The sequence below is a fragment of the Bos grunniens genome, chromosome 1 (genome assembly GCF_055505025.1).
Source record: "Bos grunniens cultivar Pamir isolate PY7600 chromosome 1, Bosgru_T2T1.0, whole genome shotgun sequence".
Taxonomy (NCBI): Eukaryota; Metazoa; Chordata; class Mammalia; order Artiodactyla; family Bovidae; genus Bos; species Bos grunniens.
Window position 1 is genome coordinate 70130484 of NC_141165.1, and position 23820 is coordinate 70154303.

At 36.8% G+C, this 23820-nt stretch overlaps 1 protein-coding gene across 20 annotated transcripts in view; it reads right to left on the minus strand.

Annotated features, from left to right (window-relative positions):
• The window catches only part of PEX5L (peroxisomal biogenesis factor 5 like), a 334399-nt gene that overhangs the window by 164850 nt on the left and 145729 nt on the right, over positions 1 to 23820 (minus strand). For 12 of the 20 annotated variants that reach the window (XM_086395544.1, XM_086395524.1, XM_086395484.1 and 9 more), the window contains 3 exons: positions 21942 to 22046; positions 11754 to 11865; positions 556 to 750 (listed from right to left, as the gene is read on the minus strand). In XM_086395544.1, the coding sequence (XP_086251670.1) occupies positions 556 to 750; positions 11754 to 11865; positions 21942 to 22046 (412 nt within the window). The remainder of the gene's footprint in view (positions 1 to 555; positions 751 to 11753; positions 11866 to 21941; positions 22047 to 23820) is intronic. The other 8 variants (XM_086395557.1, XM_086395550.1, XM_086395535.1 and 5 more) reach the window with 1 other exon arrangement.

A 23820-nucleotide genomic window follows, 5' to 3' on the forward strand; every position in this document is an offset into this window, starting at 1 on the left:
CTTCATACTAACTGGGATCTTGGGCAAATTCTTTAAATTTGAAAACCTGGTTCCTCACTCATTTCAAAGAGTTGTGATGAGTTAATGGGATAATATATGTAAATGATGTAGCACAGTCCTGGACATTGTAAGTCACCAATAAATGGTAGCTAACATTATTGTATTGCAATATTTCCATGTATGCTACATGTTACTGTTCCATCTGGCTATTCCTAGACCTTGGGTTAGAGTTTTCTCTTTCTAGACTCTCTTCCTCTCTAGACTGAATGGTCCTCGAGAGCAAGATTTGTATCTTATTTTCATTGTAACTCCAGTGCCTAGTATGGTGTCTGCCATCTGTCAAAAACTCGATACACATGGGTTGTATAAGTAAACGTATAAATCCACACCAGTTGCACAAAGTTGAACTCCCCAACTGCTGTTTAATCTAAGCACAAAGTGCGTCCTGCCCAGTTTTCTACATAGACATCAACTTTTCTACTGCTTTGCCCACGGTTTTCACGTCATCTGTAGAATGGCTTTGTATCAAGGCAGCAAACACAGCTATTGCCTTACTTAAGTCTAAGGATGCTGTCTCCGAGCCTCGGAGAGCCTGGCCTCTCTGCTCAGCATCTGCACTGATGAGGTCAGACCCATCAGCCTTTTTCTTGAGGGATGAGGTTTTTGATGAGGCCTCCAACTTCTTGGCTTTGCTTTGGGTTTGAGAGACAGGTTCACTCAAGTCAAGGAGATCTAAGCCTGTAGTCAGTACTGTAAGAGAGAGAAGACATTAAGATAAGCTCACTCACTGCTCTGAAATTCTTTTTTAAAAATAAGCTTCAGTTCGGTGCAGAAGGATTTTGCGTTTGCACTACAGGTTAGAAGCACCGAATTAAGTTAGCTCACCATTGATTTATCAAGACGGTTTGCATTTAGACTGGGAAGCTTGCTGCATGTTCTCCTTTATTTGGCATGGTAGAAATTTGCAGAATAAGACTTAGACCAGTTGCACCAGTGATGAAGGTTTGAATGGAATTAAAATGATAAAATTGAATCTGAGTTCAGGTACTATTTACTTGATTGCTTTGCTTTATTTATAAAGAGGTATATTTTAGAGTGAAGTTTTTTCCCAGCATAGAGTCAATGTATCATATTCTGAGAGGTGCTTGCAGAACAGTGATGAGGAAGATTTGGTAAAGTTTCTAAATGTCTTCATATTTTAATTTCAAACTACTAAAGTATCTAGGGTATAAATGAATGTTGCTAATCATCTTTTATTTAATTAAGCAGTTTAATCAGAAAACGGCCTGATGTTTGGGCTCACACTAGAGAGGTATTTCATAATCCATAGTTGATGAATAGGTACACATGGTAATGCCTTTGCTGCTTAATATGCAAATTTAAATTTCAATGTAACAAACCATAAAATGGTTACACTTTTACTTCCCAGCAGGTTGATTACATTGTGTTAAATACTCTAATGAAGGCAGAAATAATAATTTGTTCAAATGCAAACTAGGCAAATGAGAATTAAAAAGGCAAGCTATGTAACTTTTCATTCTTTCTCTTCAAGTGCAAGTAACTGCTGTTTGACTAGCTCATTGTGAGAAATGGAAAATTCCTATTAGAAAAGGTTCCTCCAGCTCTACTTCTCTTTTAGCCCCAGCATCCCAGAGACTGGCTTCTGAACTGGCCTGATGGCTTCCTGACCTAGGATCTCTTTACTGGCTAGCTTAGAAAAGCCACCAAAGTGACAGGGACACTCCTTACGCTAACTCTTTCCAGCACTGTCTACAACAACCTCTGCACAGCTCCTTCTCCTCTTTGATCTCTTGGATTTTTCTCTTGGTAAGAAATGGATCTTTGTTGACATCTCAGTACTCTTCCATCTATTGCCCCCTTGCATTCAATGCAGGGTCAGGGATTAATTTAGTTCACGACCAGGATTTCTTTAGTACTGAAGTGTTCTCATGAGCTAGCCATCATATGGGATCCTTAGGATAGGATGTAAAACTTTCTATAATCTTGCTTTCTGATTTCAAGTATAAATCACAATGGTTGGGTGTTAATGGTAAAGTGGAAAGACCTGACTCTGCCACTGCCTAGCTATGTGACTTGGAGTAAGTTTATTGACATCTCTGAGTTTCAATGTCCTCACTTAAAAAATGCAGAATTAAGTCTCTGCATCAGATATGATATGACAATTAAATTATCTAATTTATAAATCAAATGTGTAAAGTACCCAACATACTGCAGGTATTCAATAAATATTATTTCCATTCTTTGGTGGCCAATTTGTGATGCTTTTCTTTCCTTTTCCTTTATCTCCTGTTTCCCCCACTCCCCACTGACAGAAACAGGAAAACACCCCTGGGAATAAAATGGCAGATGAGACAGGCTATTGGCTCTGCAGAAGATGCTATGAAGTAAATTTATCATAAAATGGCCTGAAAGTGTCATCTCATGTGAGCTTATCTTGTCCCAGTCTTCCTGAGATAGGAGTCCCTTTCCAGAGTAAGATGCTCTGAGCCATGCAGGAGCGTTCTGGCTGGCTCGGTGTCTAAAAGTTAAGCACGGCAAGCAGCCAGCATAGGCTCGGATGCCACACATTTCATATCTTTTGAATGTTTAAATAGAAAATTCTAGGCCACTGTTAATGTTGGCGGGGATTCTAGGCCCACTGTGATTTCCTTATAACAGAAGGAAGGAAGTGAATAACAGTCTCTGAAATGCCATATATGCCTTTTTACTAATTGCACAAACAAGAATTAGTCACTTTCTCCTACACTTCTTTTAGAAGAAAATTACATAGGACTTGTCTGCTTGTAGATAGGAAGTACAGTTGTTACAGAATAATAACTGATGAGTATTAATTTAACTCTATATCTGTTTCTCACCATTCAGAATAAATGAATTACTCAAAGACTGAATTGTGAATTCAAACTTGGCTCAGTAACGTTCTTTTCCCCTCCAAGCTGTCCTCAGCACTTCCTGTGTTTGTTCTGAGGTCTCTGTTTCTTTGTTCTTTTCCCAGCAAATGTGAAACAACTGCTCGGCACACACAAAAGGCTTTATTTGTTCCTCAGTTGATGAAGGGGGTGCCTTGGAAGTTGAATGGCAAGCTTGAAGCAGAGAGAGTCCCTGAGGAACACAGTTTCAAAACCACAGAAGGATGTGTGCAGCCTTCCACTTTCTGAAGAAAGACAAATCTCATGTTAGTGTGGGAGTATGTGAGTATGTGTGTGTATGTGTGTGGTGTGCACTTTAGTTAAGACAAAAATAAAGGGCGTCAGATGTCACTGTTCCATATGGGCTTCATAGATAGCGCACCTTGGTATGGAAGGGGGTGTCTGCTCTACTAATTTTCTCAATCTGATTTTGAATATTCTCTTAGGCACATGAAGGTTTGTGTTCCAGAATTTGTGTTTAAATTAAAATAATCACCTGATATATTGTGGAAGTGAAATTGTGTGTGTGTGTGTGTGTGTGAGAGAGAGAGAGAGAGACAAGGGGGAGAGAGAGAGTGAGAGATAGGGGGAGAGTGAGTGAACAATAGTGGGAGAGAGAAAGAGAGTGAGAGAGGGAGAGAGTGAGAGATGGGGAGAGAGAGTGATGGAGAGAGACAGTGAGAAATAGGGAGAGAGAGAGTGAGAGATGGAGAGAGAGGTGGGGAGAGAGAGAGAGAGGGAGAGAGTGAGAGACAGGCAGAGAGAGTGAGAGATAGAAGGGGAGAGAGAGAGACAGGAGGAGAGAGAGACAGGAGGAGAGAGAGAGAGGGGGAGAGAGATGGAGACTAAGAGATGGTGGTGGTGGAGGGTGGAGAGAGAAGGAAACAGTGACTTGAAGGTGCTATGCTGTTGGCTTCAGAGATGGAATATGGGGCCACAGGCCAAGGAATACGAGGTACCATCTAGAAGCTGGAAAAGGCAAGGGAGTGAATTCTCCTTTAGAGCCTCCAGAAAGAATAGAACTATCCTGATACCTTGATTTTAGGATAGCTGATTTCCAGAATTCAGATCAGATCAGTCGCTCAGTCGTGTCCGACTCTTTGTGACCCCATGAATCGCAACACACCAGGCCTCCCTGTCCATCACCAACTCCCAGAGTTCACTCAGACTCATGTCCATCGAGTCAGTGATGCCATCCAGCCATCTCATCCTCTGTCGTCCCCTTCTCCTCTTGCCCCCAATCCCTCCCAGCATCAGAGTCTTTTTCAATGAGTCAACTCTTCACATGAGGTAGCCAAAGTACTGGAGTTTCAGCTTTAGCATCATTCCTTCCAAAGAAATCCCAGGGCTGATCTCCTTCCGAATGGACTGGTTGGATCTCCTTGTAGTCCAAGGGACTCTCAAGAGTTTTCTCCAACACCACAGTTCAAAAGCATCAATTCTTTGGCGCTCAGCCTTCTTCACAGTCCAACTCTCACATCCATACATGACCACTGGAAAAACCATAGCCTTGACTAGACGAACGTTTGTTGGCAAAGTAATGTCTCTGGTTTTGAATATGCTATCTAGGTTGGTCATAACTTTCCTTCCAAGGAGTAAGCGTCTTTTACTTTCATGGCTGCAGTCACCATCTGCAGTGATTTTGGAGCCCAGAAAAATAAAGTCTGACACTGTTTCCACTGTTTCCCCATCTATTTCCCATGAAGTGATGGGACTGGATGCCATGATCTTCGTTTTCTGAATGTTGAGCTTTAAGCCAACTTTTTCACTCTCCACTTTGACTTTCATCAAGAGGTTTTTGAGTTCCTCTTTACTTTCTGCCATAAGGGTGGTGTCATCTGCATATCTGAGGTTATTGATATTTCTCCCAGCAATCTTGATTCCAGCTTGTGTTTCTTCCAGTCCAACATTTCTTATGATGTACTCTGCATATAAGTTAAATAAACAGGTGACAATATTCAGCCTTGACATACTCCTTTTCCTATTTGGAACCAGTCTTTTGTTCCATGTCCAGTTCTAACTGTTGCTTCCTGACCTGCATACAAATTTCTCAAGAGGCAGATCAGGTGGTCTGGTAGTCCCATCTCTTTCAGAATTTTCCACAGTTGATTGTGATCCACACAGTCAAAGGCTTTGGCATAGTCAATAAAGCAGAAATACATATTTTTCTGGAACTCTCTTGCTTTTTCCATGATCCAGCAGATGTTGGCAATTTGATCTCTGGTTCCTCTGCCTTTTCTAAAATCAGCTTGAACATCAGGAAGTTCACGGTTCACATATTGCTGAAGCCTGACTTGGAGAATTTGAGCATTACTTTGCTAGCGTGTGAGATGAGTGCAATTGTGCAGTAGTTTGAGTATTCTTTGGCATTGCCTTTCTTTGGGATTGGAATGAAAACTGACCTTTTCCAGTCCTGTGGCCACTGCTGAGTTTTCCAAATTTGCTGGCATATTGAGTTCAGCACTTTCACAGCATCATCTTTCAGGATTTGGAATAGCTCAACTGGAATTCCATCACCTCCACTAGCTTTGTTCGTAGTGATGCTTTCTAAGGCCCACTTGACTTCACATTCCAGGATGTCTGGCTCTAGGTGAGTGATCACACCATCGTGATTATCTGGGTCATGAAGATCTTTTTTGTACAGTTCTTCTGTGTATTCTTGCCATCTCTTCCAGAATTACAGGATAATAAGTTTGTGTTGTTTTAAGCCACTGAATTTGTAGCAGTTTGTTACAGCAATAATAGGAAACTAATACAAGCTGGTAGATCAGTGGTCCATACAGGATTCAAACACAGTTCCATCATCCCCAAGCCCATGCTCTTCACCACTCTCTAGACTTTATGTGAACTTGGAGGCAATGTGCTGACTCCACTGATGTGGCTTTGATTGGTTTTTGTTTAGCTACCAATTATTTGCCAGTTTGGGTAGTCTGAGGGCATAAATAGTTGGCAATCTCAAAAACTTTTTTGTTGGATAACTTAATTCCATTGGGTGGAATTTCCTAAAGTTAGACAACGTAATATATTATACAAGTTTTGTTTCCATCTATCTCAAGGACACTTGATTGAAAATCACAACCTATTGAACTGGAAGCCTCCTACAGGGCACTGAAGATGTTTATGAATACAAGATTACTTGGGCCCTGGGAGGTGAGGCTGCTTAGAACAGTTTGGGCAAAATAGCACCTATTATGAAGCACTGATTTGATACTTTAATGGGAAGTCCAAGGGTATTAACACTGCTACTGTATAATGAGCCTAGATTTTTAGTGACTTTCTCTAAAGGAATAAACCTACAGGGAGTGGTCAGAGAGGACCGACTGTGGAAAGCCTTGATTGGGGCAGTCACAGAATGTGTCACAAGGAGCTGAAGGGTTTTCTGTTCTGATCTGTAAGTTACTTTGGCATTTTAGAAAACATGGGGTTACTTAATATAATGCTGACAAAGCAAACTCCTTTAGGAAGGATTTTGCTAGTGATGTCAAATAGATAAACTGGACTTAAATAATCAACCAACTCTTGCCTTTTAATTGGAATACATAATTAAAGCTACTTCCCAAATTTCTAAGTTCTGTAAAGAGGCATGCCACTGGGTTCATGGCTATTCGGGCTTTATATATGTGTATTTGGGAGACTTCCCAGTCCAGTGGTTAAGACTTTGTGCTCCTAATGCAAGGGGTGTGGGGGGCTAGACCCTGCATGCTGCAACTAAGACCCAGTGCAGCCAAATTAAATAAATAGTTTAAAGAAATGTTTTTTGAAAAATTACACTAATTTTGCTATTAAGATATTTAATTAGGTGGCTGTGATGGCATTGTGAACTTTGTTAAGGATATTTTTCCTGCATATGTAGTGATCTACTCTTTGATATACAGGTCCCTTACCAAGGAGTAATATTAGTTTTTAAGCTATGATATCTCTTCTGTAGTAATATTTCTTCTATAGTAACTGTCCATATAATAGCTCAAGATTATAGATAATTTTTTCTGGTTATGTAGATTGATAAATGCAAACAAAGGACCCCTGTTCTTCTTGCTCTTTAGAAAAGAGCTTTTCCTGTACTTTGACATATATCTAATTTTGGGGGACATTATAGGATAAGAATTTATTTGCAAGTTTTATAGTAATTACTTAGAATATAATTATCATCTTAAAAATATCTGTTTTCCAGTCACTTTCAGAGCATTTGATATATGCATTGGTGTATAATATATATTTATTTGCCATTTAAAAATCAAGAATATTAGTAATCATGGCCTACCTACAATTTACCAGCTGAGCCACAAGGGAAGCCCCCAGGTTGGCTTAAAACTCAACATTCAGAAAACTAAGATCATAGCATCTGGTCCCATAACTTCATGGCAAATAGATGGGGAAACAATGGAAATAGGGAGAGACTTTATTTTCTTGGACTCCAAAATCACTGCAGATGGTGACTGCTGCTGTGAAATTAAAAGACGCTTGCTCCTTGGTAGAAAAGCTATGACCAACCTAGACAGCATATTAAAAAGCAGAGACATTACTTTACCAACAAAGGTCCATCTAGTCAAGGCTGTGGGTTTTCCAGTAGTCATGTATGGATGTGAGAGTTGGACTATAAAGAAAGCTGAGCACCAAAGAATTGATGCCTTTGAACTGTGGTGTTGGAGAAGAATCTTAAGAGTCCCTTGGACAGAAAGGAGATCCAACCAGTCAATCCTACTAATTCAGGAAATTAGTCCTGAATATTCATTGGAAGGACTGATGCTGAAGTTGAAACTCCAATACTTTGGCCACCTGATGCGAAGAACTGACTCATTTGAAAAGACCCTGATGCTGGGAAAGATTGAAGTTGGGAGGAGAAGGGGATGACAGAGGATGAGATGGTTGGATGGTATCACCGATGCGATGGACATGAGTTTGGGTAAGCTCCGGGAGTTGGTGATGGACAGGGAAGCCTGGTGTGCTGCTGTCCATGGGGTTGCAGAGAGTCATACATGACTGAGCGACTGAACTGAACAGAACCTACCATTTAAGGAACAGTTTGAGAGGGCCAAGGACTTAGCTGTCTAACTAGATTACAAATGAGTTGAGTAAAAGACAATTTAGGAAGTTAATGGCACCCAAATGGAATGGAAAACGTCCTTATTTGATCAACTTGAAGTTATCATCATTGGATGACAGAAGTTAATCCTAATATAGAAACAATCAGAAAGTAAAAACAAAAATGAAATACACAGGAACAAAATTATTATCTATAACTTTCATAAGGTAGAAGATGGATATGTTCTTTTAGAGTCAGAGAGAAAAAAAAAAAACCTGTTATTTGACCTTTGGAAGAGGTAATTCATATATTGTTTATTCTGTGTTATTTTATACAAGAACTATATTCCTTATATATTTAAGGAGTGTCAAGATGGTGGCACACTGGATTTATTTTTCACTGGAAGAAAATGCCAAGTATAAAACCTACCTCTCATCTTAATACAGTTCTTCTTAATATGGTTCTTCAAATTTCTCTTTGATTGACTTAGCAGCAGGTTTCCCCCATATTTTACTACAAGATTGTCTACTATCCATTCATTAAATGTAAATACATACATAATGTTTGGAATGTGATAGACAATGTTCACTGTCCGTCCTGATTTTGCAATGTAATTTCATACTATTCTATAAAATGATGATGTTCCATTTAAAATGACTATTTATTAAAAATGTGGACAGAAAATGATAATTATACCTTTTGGCCAGAAACTTTAGCTATAAAATTATCATACCACATTAGTATTCTTTCCAAGGTGTTTGTATGCTAAAACTTTTCCTTTTTAAAAAAATGTATAATAATGTGAATTGTGTTGCATATTAAGATATAAACTGCAGGTTTGTAATAATTTAAAAAAGAACTATGGTCCTTAGGGACTGACAAAAATATAGGGTTTCTGCCTTGAAATATATTTTTAAGATTAAAAAACATACTCTCAAGGAAAGTCTTCCTTAAGGATGAAAATCTGTGTGACCCAGACGCACTGAGTGCTAAGGCTAAGAAATGAAAAACCTACAGTCTCAACATACATTTCCGAACCTCTTACTTTGGAGGGTCTTATGGATCAAATCGGAGAAGGCAATGGCACCCCACTCCAGTACTCTTGCCTGGAAAATCCCATGGATGGAGGAGCCTGGTAGGCTGCAGTCCATGGGGTCGCTAGGAGTTGGATATGACTGAGCGACTTCACTTTCACTTTTCACTTTCATGCATTGGAGAAGGAAATGGCAACCCACTCCAGTATTCTCGCCTGGAGAATCCCAAGGACGGGGGAGCCTGGTGGGCTGCCGTCTATGGGGTCGCACAGAGTCAGATACAACTGAAGCGACTTAGCAGCAGCAGCAGCATGGATCAAATTTTGTCCCCCCAAAACTCATATGTTGAAGTTTTCACCCCTGGTACCTCAGAATGTAACTTTATTTGGAAATAGGGTCATTGGAGGTGTAATTAGTTGAGTCAGATTGGAGGAGGGTGGGTCCCTAATAAAGAGAGGGCTTTCCTGATAGCTCAGCTGGTAAAGAATCTGCCTGCAATGCAGGAGACCCTGGTTCGATTCCTGGGTCGGGAAGATCTGCTGGAGAAGGGATAGGCTACCCACTCCAGTGTTCTTGCCTGGAGAATTCCATGGACTGTAAAGTCCATGGGGTAGCAAAGAGTTGGACATGACTGAGCGACTTTCACTAATAAAGAGAGGAAATTTGGACACAGAGACTGCATGCATACTGGGGGACATGCACATACATCATGTGAAGGTTAGAGTTATGCTGCCACAAACTGAAGAGCTACCAGAAGCCAGGAGAGAGGCCTAGAGCAGATCCTTCCCAAGCACCTTCAGAGGGAGCATGGTCCTGATGACACTTCCTCTAGAATTGTGAGACAACAAATCTCTGTTTAATCCACTCATTTTGTGGTATTTTGTCATTGGGGTCCTAAGAAACTGGTACAGAAGGTAATACTAAAGGTACTGGGATCGCAAGAAGTTACACATGCTTTTGATTTTTTCCCTCCAGTATCTCACGGGTCTCTCTGTTATATGTCAGAAAAATCAAGGTGAAAGGCAGCTTTTGAGTTGGAAATTATGTTGCTCTCTCTGGTGAGTCCTTCCTTTGGGACTTAGTTCTTTCATCATGGGGAGATGCAGAGGGTACTGGAATCAAGATCTGAGAATTATGCTTTGTAGCTTTTTCCTAGAACAGCAGGAATTTCTCCATGTATCGATTCTCATGGACTTTCTTGCAATTAGAGACACAGGCTTCTCTGTATTTTTCTGGGGGTTAGCTCAGTTTTGGGGCGGTGAACGCCAGTTTCATAGAAAAGAAGGATTAAGCTGATCTGACAGGATCTGAACTTGTCCTGCCTAAAATGTACCAGGCATAATTTTATTTGCTTGACTACTCAAAGTGATAGTTGAATTTAGAAAATGATTGCTTTGCTGTGATATAAAGTTACTGCATCTGTAAAGGGAGGTGTTGGTGTTCTGTTTTCACCTGATACCTCACAGTGATGGTAACATCTGTTAGAGCTTACATGGTGTTAGCACTTACATAGATTGCTTCATTTAATCTTCCCAAGTAACCTATGAGATATAGATCTTACTATTATTAGACAGACGAGGAAACAGACTTAGTTATGCAACTTGCCCAAGGACAGGAGCTGCTAAGTGGCAGAGCTCGGGGGGAAATCACAAAGTTTAACTCCAGAGACTGTAGGCTACACTCCCACATCAAGTTCCGCTGTCTTGTTTTAGTTACTCTTATTGTTGTAATTTTTAGCATTTCTTAAAAACCACAATTTCCTTCATCTGTGATTTTCCTCACTTACTTAAAAGTATAATAAAACTATGCCAGGAAGCAGCCAGCTGAGGACATGACGGGGAAATGAAACTTTAAACAAGACAGTCTGTAATTATGCTCTCCTTTCCCCTTTAAATTCTCTCCTGTAATCCAACATAACCTTTCTTCTTTGATTCTGTACATCATTCTTTCATCCTTATTTGAACAACATGCCTTTGAATGTGAATGATGATTGAATGAAATCAATGCAGATAGGTTGCCACTGAACCAGAAGGTGAAAAGCAGTTTTTGAGTCAAATTTGTTGTGGCCTCAAAGTAAGCAGAACTTAGGTGACTTAGTTTTCGCATCTGTGAGAACTGTTAAGTGCAGAGGATGCTAGAGAGGGTATGATTGATACACTGGTATCCTGTATTCACTCATTGGATGACTACTTATTAGTCCCTATACAGATAGTTTAGTTTGAATACATTTAATTCCAGAACAATGTTCAAATAAATTCTTGTAAGAAGGTAATTCTTGGTTACTTCTTACAAGTAACCCATTTATATGACAACAAATGAAATTCTCTCAATAATATACCAGGTCTCTAGGACATTTTAATTGTCATTTCAATCCACTTGAAAGGGATGTCTATATTTTTATTTTATTAGACTTTCTCATATATAATATTTCCATCCAGAACTTGAAAAAACCTTACTCTGAAAGAAACACTTTTGTTTTAAAGATTTCCTATATGATGTGACTTGAGATGCCATGATGTAAATATGAAAATTGGCACTGAAAAATGATTCATTGCTAACAGTGGTACTCTAATGTTCAGCAAAAGTGGTTGGATAATATCCATTGGCGTTTCTTAAATAAACAAGAGTGATGAACTGGTTTATGTTGAAATAAAGTTTCATCTGGTTGCAAACATTATTCTCCACTTAAAATGCATTGTGGAAAGAAATGTACATTTTTCTACTGTGAAAATTAACTACTTGAGGATAAGTTAAAAGTGAAAGAATTACCGGCTGTGTTGGACGTTACTGGCCTTGCTATTGCCTCCGATTTGGTTTCACAGAGAAAGTCATCGATGGAGGGGCTCAGGAGGGGTCTGCTTTCTTGCTGTTCATTCACCAGCTGAGAACAAATGAACACAGATGTCAAAGGGCTTTGTCAAAGTCCAGAATCAGATGAATTAAAATGCAGCCTTGCAACAAAATAGGAATAGCAAGCCTACCAAAAAATCAATCAATAAATAATGGGTAGGGGCAAGAAAGGAAAAAAAATAAAGTCAAGGAATGGGGAATAAGCCTTTTAGCACTGTCATATTTTTGATGCAGCAAACTTTAATTTTTAAAGCTCAAGCTTTTTTTCTCCTCCTAGAATGGTTTCAGAATTATTCTCTAATTTCACTATGTAGAATATGAAACTATGGAATCATAGTTCCTGAGGGCCAACCTCACTTTTCACTTGGCCAAAAAGCTCTCACTGAGACCTGGAACAATGGATTCAGACCTTGAGGTGACACATTCTGGTTAGGACTGGTCCGTCAGTTCGTAAGAGCACACACACACGTGTATGGAATAAATGCTCTTTTTCTCCCTCTCTTAAAAAGCTCAAATCACCTAAAGATACACAACCTCCCTTACATTTCCTTGGAAATCTTTTATGCAAATATTTTGAGAAAGTAGAAAATATTGCTATGTTAACTTGACATATATATCAAATATATATATATATTTGTGAAAATCTGCATGTAAAGTAGATTTCTGTCAATTCAAATCAATTGGCTTATTCTCTAATTTAAGAAATCTTTCAGTTTGGTATTTATTAGGTCTCATTATCAGTGGCAGCCAACTATTTACTTTCAATTATTCTGCACTTCTTTGAATCCAAACATTCTTAAGTTCTGTTTCTATGGTTAAGGGAAAAATTACACCTAAGATACACAAGTGGTTAGGCCCTAAATGAACTGTCCTAGTTTTCTGGGAGTTTCTATCTTGGCCTTTCTTAAAATGGGCATAGTCATCTAGTTTTCTACTTGTTATAAGAAAAAGATGTGCCAAAAAATCTCTAGATTTTTGAAATGCTTATTTGCAAGGCTGTATTTTAGGAGACACATAAAGTAACAAATGAACTGTTTTGAAGTATTGCCAAATCAAAATATGTTCTATGACTCACTTTCACTTCATTATTTCTCTGGCAGTGTTAGTGGTATTATAGCTTAGAGCTTATGGACAATGACAAGAGACTTAGATAATGGTAAATATGGGAAGAAAAATGCAATTCTATCATTGGAGAAGGAGGAATATGGAAACATTTAGTGATTATTTGGGGATGAAAACCAAGAGGCACCTTTAGTAATTTTACACATTCATGCTATTAGCCTAGATAAATCTCAGATCTTCACTATAGTCTAAATTTTGACAGTGTTGGCAATTTAATTTTCATACATATTAATTTGTACATTTTATCCAGGGCTAAGAATTAATGCTCATTTTCTTTTGGTGTTAAAGTTACAGAGATAGAAAAAATTTAATTATTATAAGTTTTAATATTACTGTGTATGTGATGGGTTAGTCACTAAGTCATGTCCAACTCTTTTGCAACCCCATGGACTGTAGCCTGTCGGGCTCCCCTGTCCATGGAATTCTCCAGGGAAGAATACTAGAGTGGCTTGCCATTTCCTCCTCCAGGGGATGTGTATAAAGACTTAACAGATTTCTGTCAATTATCTGAGGTCTGTGTTGGTAGTAACCTTTCTGGGGAATGCTCCTTTAATCCATGAATGAAACTCCTGAGCTTCTTTGCATTTTGTCTTCTGAATTTGAACATTCTTAGATGTCACCCATCCTATTTAAATGATTTTTTTTTTTTTTTAATGTTGAGGGACTATGGGTCTTCCATGTTTCTGGGATAAAATATATTCAGTTCAGTTCAGTCGCTCAGTCGTGTCCGACTCTTTGCGACCCCATGAATCGCAGCACGCCAGGCCTCCCTGTCTTTTTGTAAATGCCATGGTTTATGCCAGCTCTTCTGAAAGTATGATTAGTTTTCCAGGATCTGTTTTTCATTTATAAGTGGTTCATGTAAAAGCTGTGTTAACACAGTTTCTTAAAGAACCATATATTAAGGTATGTTTCTTGGTAGAACTTGCCCTTTTAACTCTATGTACTTAGTGTCATGAACCCATCTAGTAGGACATCACCATAGTGATGTGGTTCTGATGTTGCAACAATGCCTGCCTCTGGGCTGTGCCATTCTCATGGCTGTCGAGTGACAGCTGGATTCTGCTGTGCTATACACATCATGGAAGATGAAGGTCACCATCAAATATGACCCTGTGCTATACTCGTAGAATTACTTGTAACAGGCTTACATTTATTATGTTGTGCATTCTGATCACTAGGTCTTATTGACCTAGGTCAAAGTGAAAACGTGCAAAAACTCAATACAACTTTGACCTTAAAATATGTATAAATATGTATTGTGATGTCATAACTCTGTCAGCCATTATTTCTCTGAAGAAGTCTGATTTTGTTGATAGATAACTAAGAAAATTTATTCTCTTAGTCATGGTTTTGAGAAATATCAATTATTATGTAAAGATATATAGGTTTACATTTGCATAAAACCGTCCTTATACTTTTTTTTTTTTACTTTGGATACAATTAAATTCCTTTGTAAATAAAAGGACTATTTCCAAATCACAGTTTTGTGAGTAGACATGTGGAATTTAGACCTAGGTTATCTATAGTTTCAGAAGACTAGGGTATTAGATTTCTGTAGATACTTTTAATTATAAACACTGAAAAATTACAGTCTAAATTTGATAAAAGTATTCTAGAAAGTAAGACCTTTCCACATAAATATCTAAATGGAAAAATAAAGGAAAGGAAAATTAATTGAAAGACCTGTATTTTTAGGCATCTGCTTTATCAGAAGTAATAGTATTTTATTTATTTACTGAATCTCTCTTCTTGTTCAAACTTCACGCTTATTGTCTAGAAAAAGAACTTCTAGCACTCAGATTTTTTTAGCATAGGAAGAACACCAAAGAGAAGGTTGTTCGGAGAGACCCTAGACAGCTCAAGACTAAAGTGTGGCTTTTCCTTGTAAGGTGTTTTTCATACCTACTGTCTTATTTGTGACCATTTCACCCCTGCATTGGAGTTGTTACATCTGTCCCATTCTCATAATTGAGCTCTTCCCGTGACTTCCTTCCATAGATACATATCAAAGAGGAAACTTCACATGACTTTCTGAGTCTGCTTTTCAAGCTAGAGAACAGTTTAGCTGTCAGGAAATGCTGAGCTTAGAGTAGAGGATTGAGGCAGGGCTCAGGGGTGAAGAAGATGAAGGGCCCAATTTCAGATCTCATGGAAAGGTAATTTGGGAGCTGAAAGTTTTTTGGTTCTGATTGAGATATGGAAGATGAAACAGGAGATATCATGAAAAACACCTTTTCTTATAAGTTCTGAGGTCAGAGGCTATGTCTCTCATATTTATATCCTTCCCAACTTTGAATAGAATGTCTTTATATAAAAGGGGCTCAATCAATGGCTACCAAATAAAAATCTCTCTTAAAAAGTCCTATTCTGAACTGTATCTTCAGTTGGATGAATTTTAAAATCATTATTTTATCCATATTTAGCCCCATTTTCTTTTTATTTGTATAGATAAGAATGACTTTTCACATACTCCTCTCCTGATTTTCAAAAAAATGTATGGCTTTCCTGTGGTGACTTGAGAGTAAGCTAACCTTTTAGGTCCTAGAGGAATATTGTAAATGAATTGAACCCCCCAAATAGTTCCCCTAAGCTTTGCTTCCAAATAGTATACCATTTATTCTGTCTCTATTCATTGGTAGGATACAGGTTATTGACTTTCTTTTAGAATTACTTCCTTGTGTTTGAAAATACTTCATGAACTTACCTCATTTCATCCTTTTGGCACAGAGTATATTGATGTATAAAATAATAAAAGGTGAGTCAAAAGGGTTCCAGTTTTCTTTTTTAAATACTGAGTTGGAGTAATTCAATTTGGGTTCAATCAGATCAAAATTGAGTTAAAATTACTCACTTCATTAGTCGCTAAAGACCTTTGTCTCAAATTTACATTTAAAATTTTCCTTTATTATCCTTCTTTGTCCTCTTTTCAGTATTTAGATTACTTCAAAGGCCTTTCTAATGGTGATAGAATCTTATTTCTCTTTAAGAACCCCAGTCTATTGACACATTGTCTGGTAACCTTTTTCAGTGTTAAGCAGTGAGTGCATTTTTACAGCATCTCCATGTTCCCACACTTTACATAGTTTTATAACCTTGGTTCTATCTGTTTTCCTCCCTCTATACTATAGTCTCTTCAAAGTTAGAGACCTTATCCAATTAATTTTTTTGTCTCATTTAGAAATTTAATAAATGTTGGCTGATTTTATACAGCCCAACTGAATGGCGACTTGTACAAAAGAACGATCGCATAGGCTTTCTCAATTTTGTACTGGGCTTGATCAACTCAGAGAGAGGCCAGTGGTCCTCAGAAATGTTTACTAAATTCCTGGCAAATTTTAAGCCACAAATCTGAGTCCATTTTTCTCCACTGTCACATCACTAAAATGCATGGAAACCTAGAAGTAGATAAAGGAACATTTCCAAATGCGAGGCTTCTACCAGTAAGTCTAAAATGCAGAGTGAATTCTTAATGAGAAAAACTGAAATAAAGGCATGGACCTGCCTCATTGCATCTTTGGAAGCAGGACATGGACCAATGCAAATGTGAAGCTGGTGACACTTCAAGAAATAACACCACTACCTCACTCAGGATTTTAAGTCAGAGATATAAATTTGGAGATTTTGAGGGAAAACTCTTACATGATCAATGGATATGGAAACAAAAGGAAAAAAGACAGGTGAGAACTTGCCTGTAGGAGCTTGTTGTCACTTAGTATTCAAAAGCCTATTGAACTTTTACACCTTCCTTGTAATCATAGGTTGTAAATGACATTCAGTCAAATGCCTTCAACTTACTTATGACTCAGTCAGACCAGCTGATGTGACTAATAGTAGCCACTCAGGACCAAACTGGTTCTTATTTTATATTAATACTGTGTTCAGTGTTGAGCAAAATGCAAACAATATTACCCAGCTTTAATGAATTATTGTCTGTTTTAAAACTTTGTCTAAAAATGCATTTGCCTTAGTTCAACTTGAATTTCCTTAATATAAATGTTAAAAATTAAATTATTAAATTAAAATTAAATTATTATCTGCTCTAAGGAGTATTTTGTTTTTAAATGCTGCCTGCTACTTAAGCTCCATTGCATTAAACATAGCTTATTTTGTGACTTAGGTCTAAGTTTATTTATCTTTAAATAATATATTGCTTAGGTGTTTCATTAAAAAATATAGAGCTAAAGTTTGTAATAGCTTATGTTACTAAGAACTAACTCCAAATTCAAATACATTTTAGGTGACAAAACAAGATCTGTAAAGGATTCATTTTTTATAATTTTACACTTTAGATTGATAATCTTAATCTCTTGTTTTAAAGTAAAATATTCTTTTTTTAAAACATTTTAGTACTTAAAGAATAATTTTAAGTTAAAGCATCGAAGCTAATAAAGAACAGTTAACAAATATCTCATATTTATAATGTTGATTAAAAATTTGTAAAAATATACCAGTCTTTTTAACCTTATTTAAATAATAGAAAAAATTAAGATTGTTTTGTTTTTATATAAATAATAACACAAATATGTTTTCAATAGATACATCTTTATACATTTTGAAAATTCCTTTATTATTTGTACTCTCTTGATTAAAAGTATATGTAATTTGTTAAGTAGATTTTGTTCATAATTTTGTAATTAAATTGTGTATGGCTTTAATTAGTCCTATCCAAGATTAGAAATGTGTGCAAAGCCCATCAAAATAGTCTCCATATTAAAACTAAATTGACTCAATCCATTGAAAAGACAAAACAACTAAATCATTACTATGTACCCTGTAAGTATTCAGCCTTTGAAGGCTTTGTGACAGTAACTCTGCCACCTGATGGAATTGATTTATGAGCTAATAGTACTAATGGCCCTGCCCCATCTCTTGTTCTATAATGGGTCCCAGTGGAATCTGCCTGTAAAGGATAGTCATGTGATAATTTTCAACTCTTTGACTTGCTCTAAATGCCAACCAAATATTTTCCTGCCAGGATAGTTGCTGCTGCTGCTGCTGCTAAGTCGCTTCAGTCGTGTCCGACTCTGTGCGACCCCATAGACAGAAGCCCACCAGGCTCCCCCGCCGCTGGGATTCTCCAGGCAAGAACACTGGAGTGGGTTGCCATTTCCTTCTGCAATGCATGAAAGTGAAAAGTGAAAAGGAAGTCGCTCAGTCGTGTCCGACTCTTAGCGACCCCATGGACTGCAGCCTACCAGGCTCCTCCATCCATGGGATTTTCCAGGCAAGAGTACTGGAGTGGGGTGCCATTGCCTTCTCCGGCCAGGATAGTTAGAGCCTTGTAAAATGTGAATCTATTCATGGGGAAATGAACAATTACTGTTTATAACTTGGGTAATACTACTATCAAAGCAGGACAGAGAATATAATTAAAGAAACTGTTTCAAGTTAGTGATAAAAAATCCAAACAAGGCTGTATTTAGCAATCTTGCATTTTTCCAATTAAGGACATTATTCTATCTTTATTAGACACAAAATTAAATCAGTATTGAAGTGGGGACAGATAGGAAAACAAAGGCTGAGTTAAAAAAAAAATTCCCTTGACCCAAAGAGGTCTGTAACACATAGTTTTGAGACACAGCAGAAGATGAATTGGCTGTACCTTGCTAACAAAAGTATTCAATACCAGGGCAGGTGGTTAAAATGAAAATTTTGAAGGTTCCTAATGAGAGAAAAGTATTCCCTAAAGCCATTTCATTCTCATAAAGAAGAATAAAAATTTTTCTATGATATACTCAATCTTCTGGTACATAGTTTTCCCATCTAGACTGAAACTGGATTTATTTATTCTATTCAATGGAAATATAATGAGAGCCTGGTAATTTAAAATTTTCTAGTAGCCAATTTAAAAACAGTAAAAACAAACAGGTGAAATAATTTTAATAACATTTTATTTACTCCTGTATATCCAAAATATTATCATGTCAACATGTAATCAATGTAAAAATTATTCATGTGATGTGCTTAGTTGCTCAGCCATCTCTGACTCTTTGCAACCCCATGGACTATAGCCTGCCAGGCACCTCTGTCCATGGGTTGCCATGCCTTCCTCCAGGGGATCTTCCCAACCCAGGGATTGAACCCAGGTCTCCTGTATTGCAAGTGGATTCTTTACCATCTGAGCCATCAGGGAAGCCTTAATATGACAGTTTACATTATTTTTCTTTGGACTAAATCCTCAAAATCTGGTGTGTATTTTATACTTACAGCATATTTCAATTCAGGTTATCCACAACCATGTGTGGGCTAGTGGCTATTGTATTGAATAGCACAAGTCTTTATTTCCTGAACTTTATTTCCTCCAAGAATTGATGGTTCACATATTTTTTTTCCTTCAAACCTCTCATCAATACACATTTGTTTCCATATTGTTTGATTTAAAGTGTTAGTCTAGGACAGAAGGAACTTAAGCTTCTATGAAGAGCTTGACATATTGTTTGCCAAGAATTACTAATAAAATGAAACAAAAAGAGCAATTCTCAGGGGTCAGACAATTTCTGAGTTCAGGTCACCTGGCCAACTCTTCTGTTTTGTTCAATTTGTTCAGTGTACTATAGATGACTTGACTGGAATATGCTTGGCTAAATCTCTCTAAAAGTAATCCTAAGAATCACATAATACAAAAATGCTTCAATATAAACTACACTTACCAATCTGTGGAATGAACAATTACTAAACTAGTTAGGCACTCAGTGTTTCAAAGACTCATTCTGTATTTGATCAATTATGATTGTCCTGAAGACATTATTGAGACAGCAGCACTTAGCTCCTGACATTTCTGAAATCTGTGAATGAGCACCAGTGATGAAGATGAGTCAGTGTGTCCCGCAGTATGCAGCACTATGTCATAGGAGTTCTACAGGAGACACGGGACAGACATGTGTCAAGACACTAACACATTCACACAAGATAACGAGTAAGAATGTGGTATGGTACACAGATTGGATGCTGTGGTTGCCATGAGAAGTACTCACTTTTTCAGATCATTCTGCTGCTTTTTGGCTTGTGCATGCCACTGGTGCATAGCAGGGAAGAAGCCACTTGTGTGTGGTGGAAAAAGTATATCAACTAATAAAACCGCATTTGACTGGGAAATAATTGTATCACAGCTATCACAGGATTAATTTCACAAAATTATCAACACAATAGGTGCATTACATTTTATGAATCAGAACTCTTCATTTGCTGATTCATAAATTAGCCAGTATGCAACAAGAATATGATGCATCAAAGAAAGCATTAGATCATCTTCATGCAGTAAATTGTAACTATTACTTCAAAAACAGTTAATGCAACATTAGACAGGGATTAAAGAGGAACTTGGTACACACAAATATTCTGAATATGAGAAAATGGTAATAATCGCAGTTTCTTTTCTGATTAAAAAAATCCAAATTCTTATTTTGCATTAAATTTAGTTTAGGTTATTAAGGTAATTTTGGACATTTGAAAAGGATTATTGGGCACTAGAGCCTGTGCTAAATTCTGATGTCCTGAAATGATTTGTTGCAGCACAATTACGCCAACTGCAAATTTGGATAGGTCTTATCTACTGGTGAATATGGTTCTACCATTAGCCAAGAATTCCAAGTAGTTCTCACCTCCCATAGCATTTACCTGAGGAACTGTGGACTGTATATTTTGGACATGGATTCTACAAAGGGCAGGAAATCAATGTAAAACTGTACATGTTTTACCATGTAAACTAACTAAAGAATGGAGGCCTTGATAAATATCAAGCAAATATCTTTCCAATGATTACTTGTGTCATTGGCAAGAAGCATCTCTTCTTTTGGATAAAACAAAACAAAAACTAAAAAAAAAAAAAAACTCACAACATAAGATTATCCCAAAGTCCTGGGAATCGTCAATAACTTTTATTATTCCATTTTAATGTAATATGTTATAATTTTCATTACTTACAACATAGTGTTTAGAATAAAATAAAACCACACATGTTGGCAGCAGCTGGGGATGTGATCTGATGCTCTTCTAAAAATAAGTTGCCATAATTTAGCTTTTGATATAAATGCCTTTCATGAGGAATTTAAATGGACATTTTTCTAAATTGAGATATGTTCATATAATTGGAACTGAATCACTGCACTTACTATTGCATTATGGAAAAAAAAATGTTTAATATAACAATCTAATCTAAATTATAAGATAAATGCAAGTAAAAATATTTTGCATTTAAGAATTTAAAACTGATAGTTCCACAGAGTGGTGATGAGTATATTATACATATGTATGTGGATTTTACAGGGTGTTTCAAAAGTCCCTGAGGACATACAGGATTCACTCTCGGCATGTCTTTGCATACAAATGTAAACCTTTTTCTATACTTGTTATAATAAATGCTGAAAATGGCCCTCATGTGCTTTTAATAGAGATGATATTTTTGTTGCCAAGGTCACCAAATAGAAGAGGGATCACAAATGCCATTTTCTGCATGGGGACTCAGGGACTTCTGGCTCATTCCTGTAAATTACTCATCCACATAAATATGTATAGACATATATGTAGTATGCATAGTCACAACATAAATATATTTAACATTTAAGAAAATTTAGATATTCTACTGGTAAACTGACATATGTATGCAATAAAGTTGTATTTATCCACAGGAATTTTTTTTTGGTTGTTGTTGTTCAAATGTACCATTATCTTAATTGTACTTTCCCAAAGTTGTTAACAAGACTCCTTTATAAAGAAGCAACATGTTTTACTTGCACATGCATTTTCTTTTCTTAACTAAAGTTGAGTAATGAAAATTAATATCCACGAATATGTAACTAAATGATGGAATTTTCATTTAAGTAATTTTGGTTTTCGTTTTATACTGTATAATTGTTTCATTGAAACTATGTTTTTTAAAAATTGGATCGAGTTAATGTTTTTTTTTTTTTCTAGTTAAAAATCACAATATCTGATATATTAACATATGTCAGCTTCCTACAGGAACCCTAAGGGTCTGCCCACCTGTGATGTCATAGTAAGGAGGGGCTTTTCTTCAGCAGACTCCTCCCTCGGTATCTCCTTCATCACCATGGCAACAGCCTTATCTGCCGCCCTAGAGCCTTTTCCCTATAACAGTGAAATCAACAATGACTTGTGTCAGGAGAAATCTTTAACTTATTATTTATCACAAGATATTCTAATGTTTAAGAGCAATCCAACATAAATGAAGAGGTAGGCTGCTGCAAGTGAATCTTGAGGCTTTTGGCTGAGGAGAAAACACATGAAATCTGAAAAAAGATTATCTGTGAACTTTTTAGTTAACTACTTTTTCACCTTTACAGCTGACATATTATATTTAATTTTAACATAGTATTTTATATGTATAATATATTTTAAGGCAATTTACATGACGACAATTTTTTTAGCATTGATTTTAAAACACTATGGATTGCCTGTTATGTTCATTTAAAATTATTCCTGTATAATCTCTAAGTGTTTTAAATGACAGTAAGGAGTCTAGGATAGGGATTAGGATCAGGGTCTCACTCCCACAGAGGAATTTTGCTGGGTGGTCTCTGGTGTCTGTCACTTTTGATTGGATTGGGCACAAAAAATAAATGTGTCATAAAACCTCTAAAAATTGTTCAGCAGCCTAAAGTCACAGAAATTCACCCAGCTTGTTTATTTTGGGGAGGTACTATGGAAAAAAATGCAACTCTCAATGTTCTTGAGATAAAAAAATGTTCATAGAATTTTAGAAATGTCTTTTAATTGGAGAATCTCATAAATTCACATGTAAATAAAGGATGATTAATAATAGAGGCACTGATATACTGATATGTACAATTTTTTGGTCTCACACAAACATAATTATGGACTGTAAGGGGTATGCTGGCTTTCTATGGTTTTAGTTTATTATGTTTTTGAGGGTACATAAGGCATAATAGAAAAAAACAAACAGAAAACAAAATATCACCTTCCCAACCCAATTAGCAACATCTCATACTATGTAAAAATTAAATCATCTTTAAGCACTTTAAAAACAAAAACTTCCACTGTCCTTGGTCTGTGGGCAGAGCCTCCCTGGAGAAAACAACCTTATACTAGGTACAATGTGACTATCTGTGTTGCAAATTTATGTAAAATACAGATGCAGCATACAGAGATACCATAGGCCAGGAAACAAAAATGGACATATGAGGGTCCGTTGTCTGAAAGGAAGTTAAGAGCTAGGGTCAATATTAACTCCAAAGATTAATAAATCTTGATAGTCTCTATGCAACTAAAAAGGATAGACTTACATTATTATCTTTGGTTTGCACAGGGCTTTAAGTATTTAGAAGGTAGGTTGACTCTAGGAAGCAGAATATCCATTTTTTCAAGCGTTGCCTTTCTAAAATGTAATGAGCGGCAGTTTTTATTTATGAGAACCAAGAAAAACTTTGTCTAGTTACTACATTTAAAACTGTGTGAATCTCTTTACTATGCTGAAAGCTTGTTTCTTTGGTTTGTTAACTTAAGAACTAGCATTATTGAACAATAATGTGTTATTTCTACAATACAATATCAACTATTAGAGATTTTATTGAGCAGATATAACAGCAGTAATTTTCTTAAGTGTTCTGAAAAGTTTATATGGCTACAATGCTTAGATTAATTGAATTCTGAAGGAATAAAGGGAAACAGTGGTTAACTGTATAACAAATCGGGGTACGTAACGATCCCAGGTGTTTCCTTTAGTAAAGCACTGTCAACTTCCTAATATACATACAGTTCTGAATTCTGGAAAATGATCCATGGCACTGCTAAGCTATTTGACATGTTTTCAACATGTAAAAATTACTTGGATAAAACATTATATACAATAAGATCAGTATGTCTTTATAAGCTACACTCATTT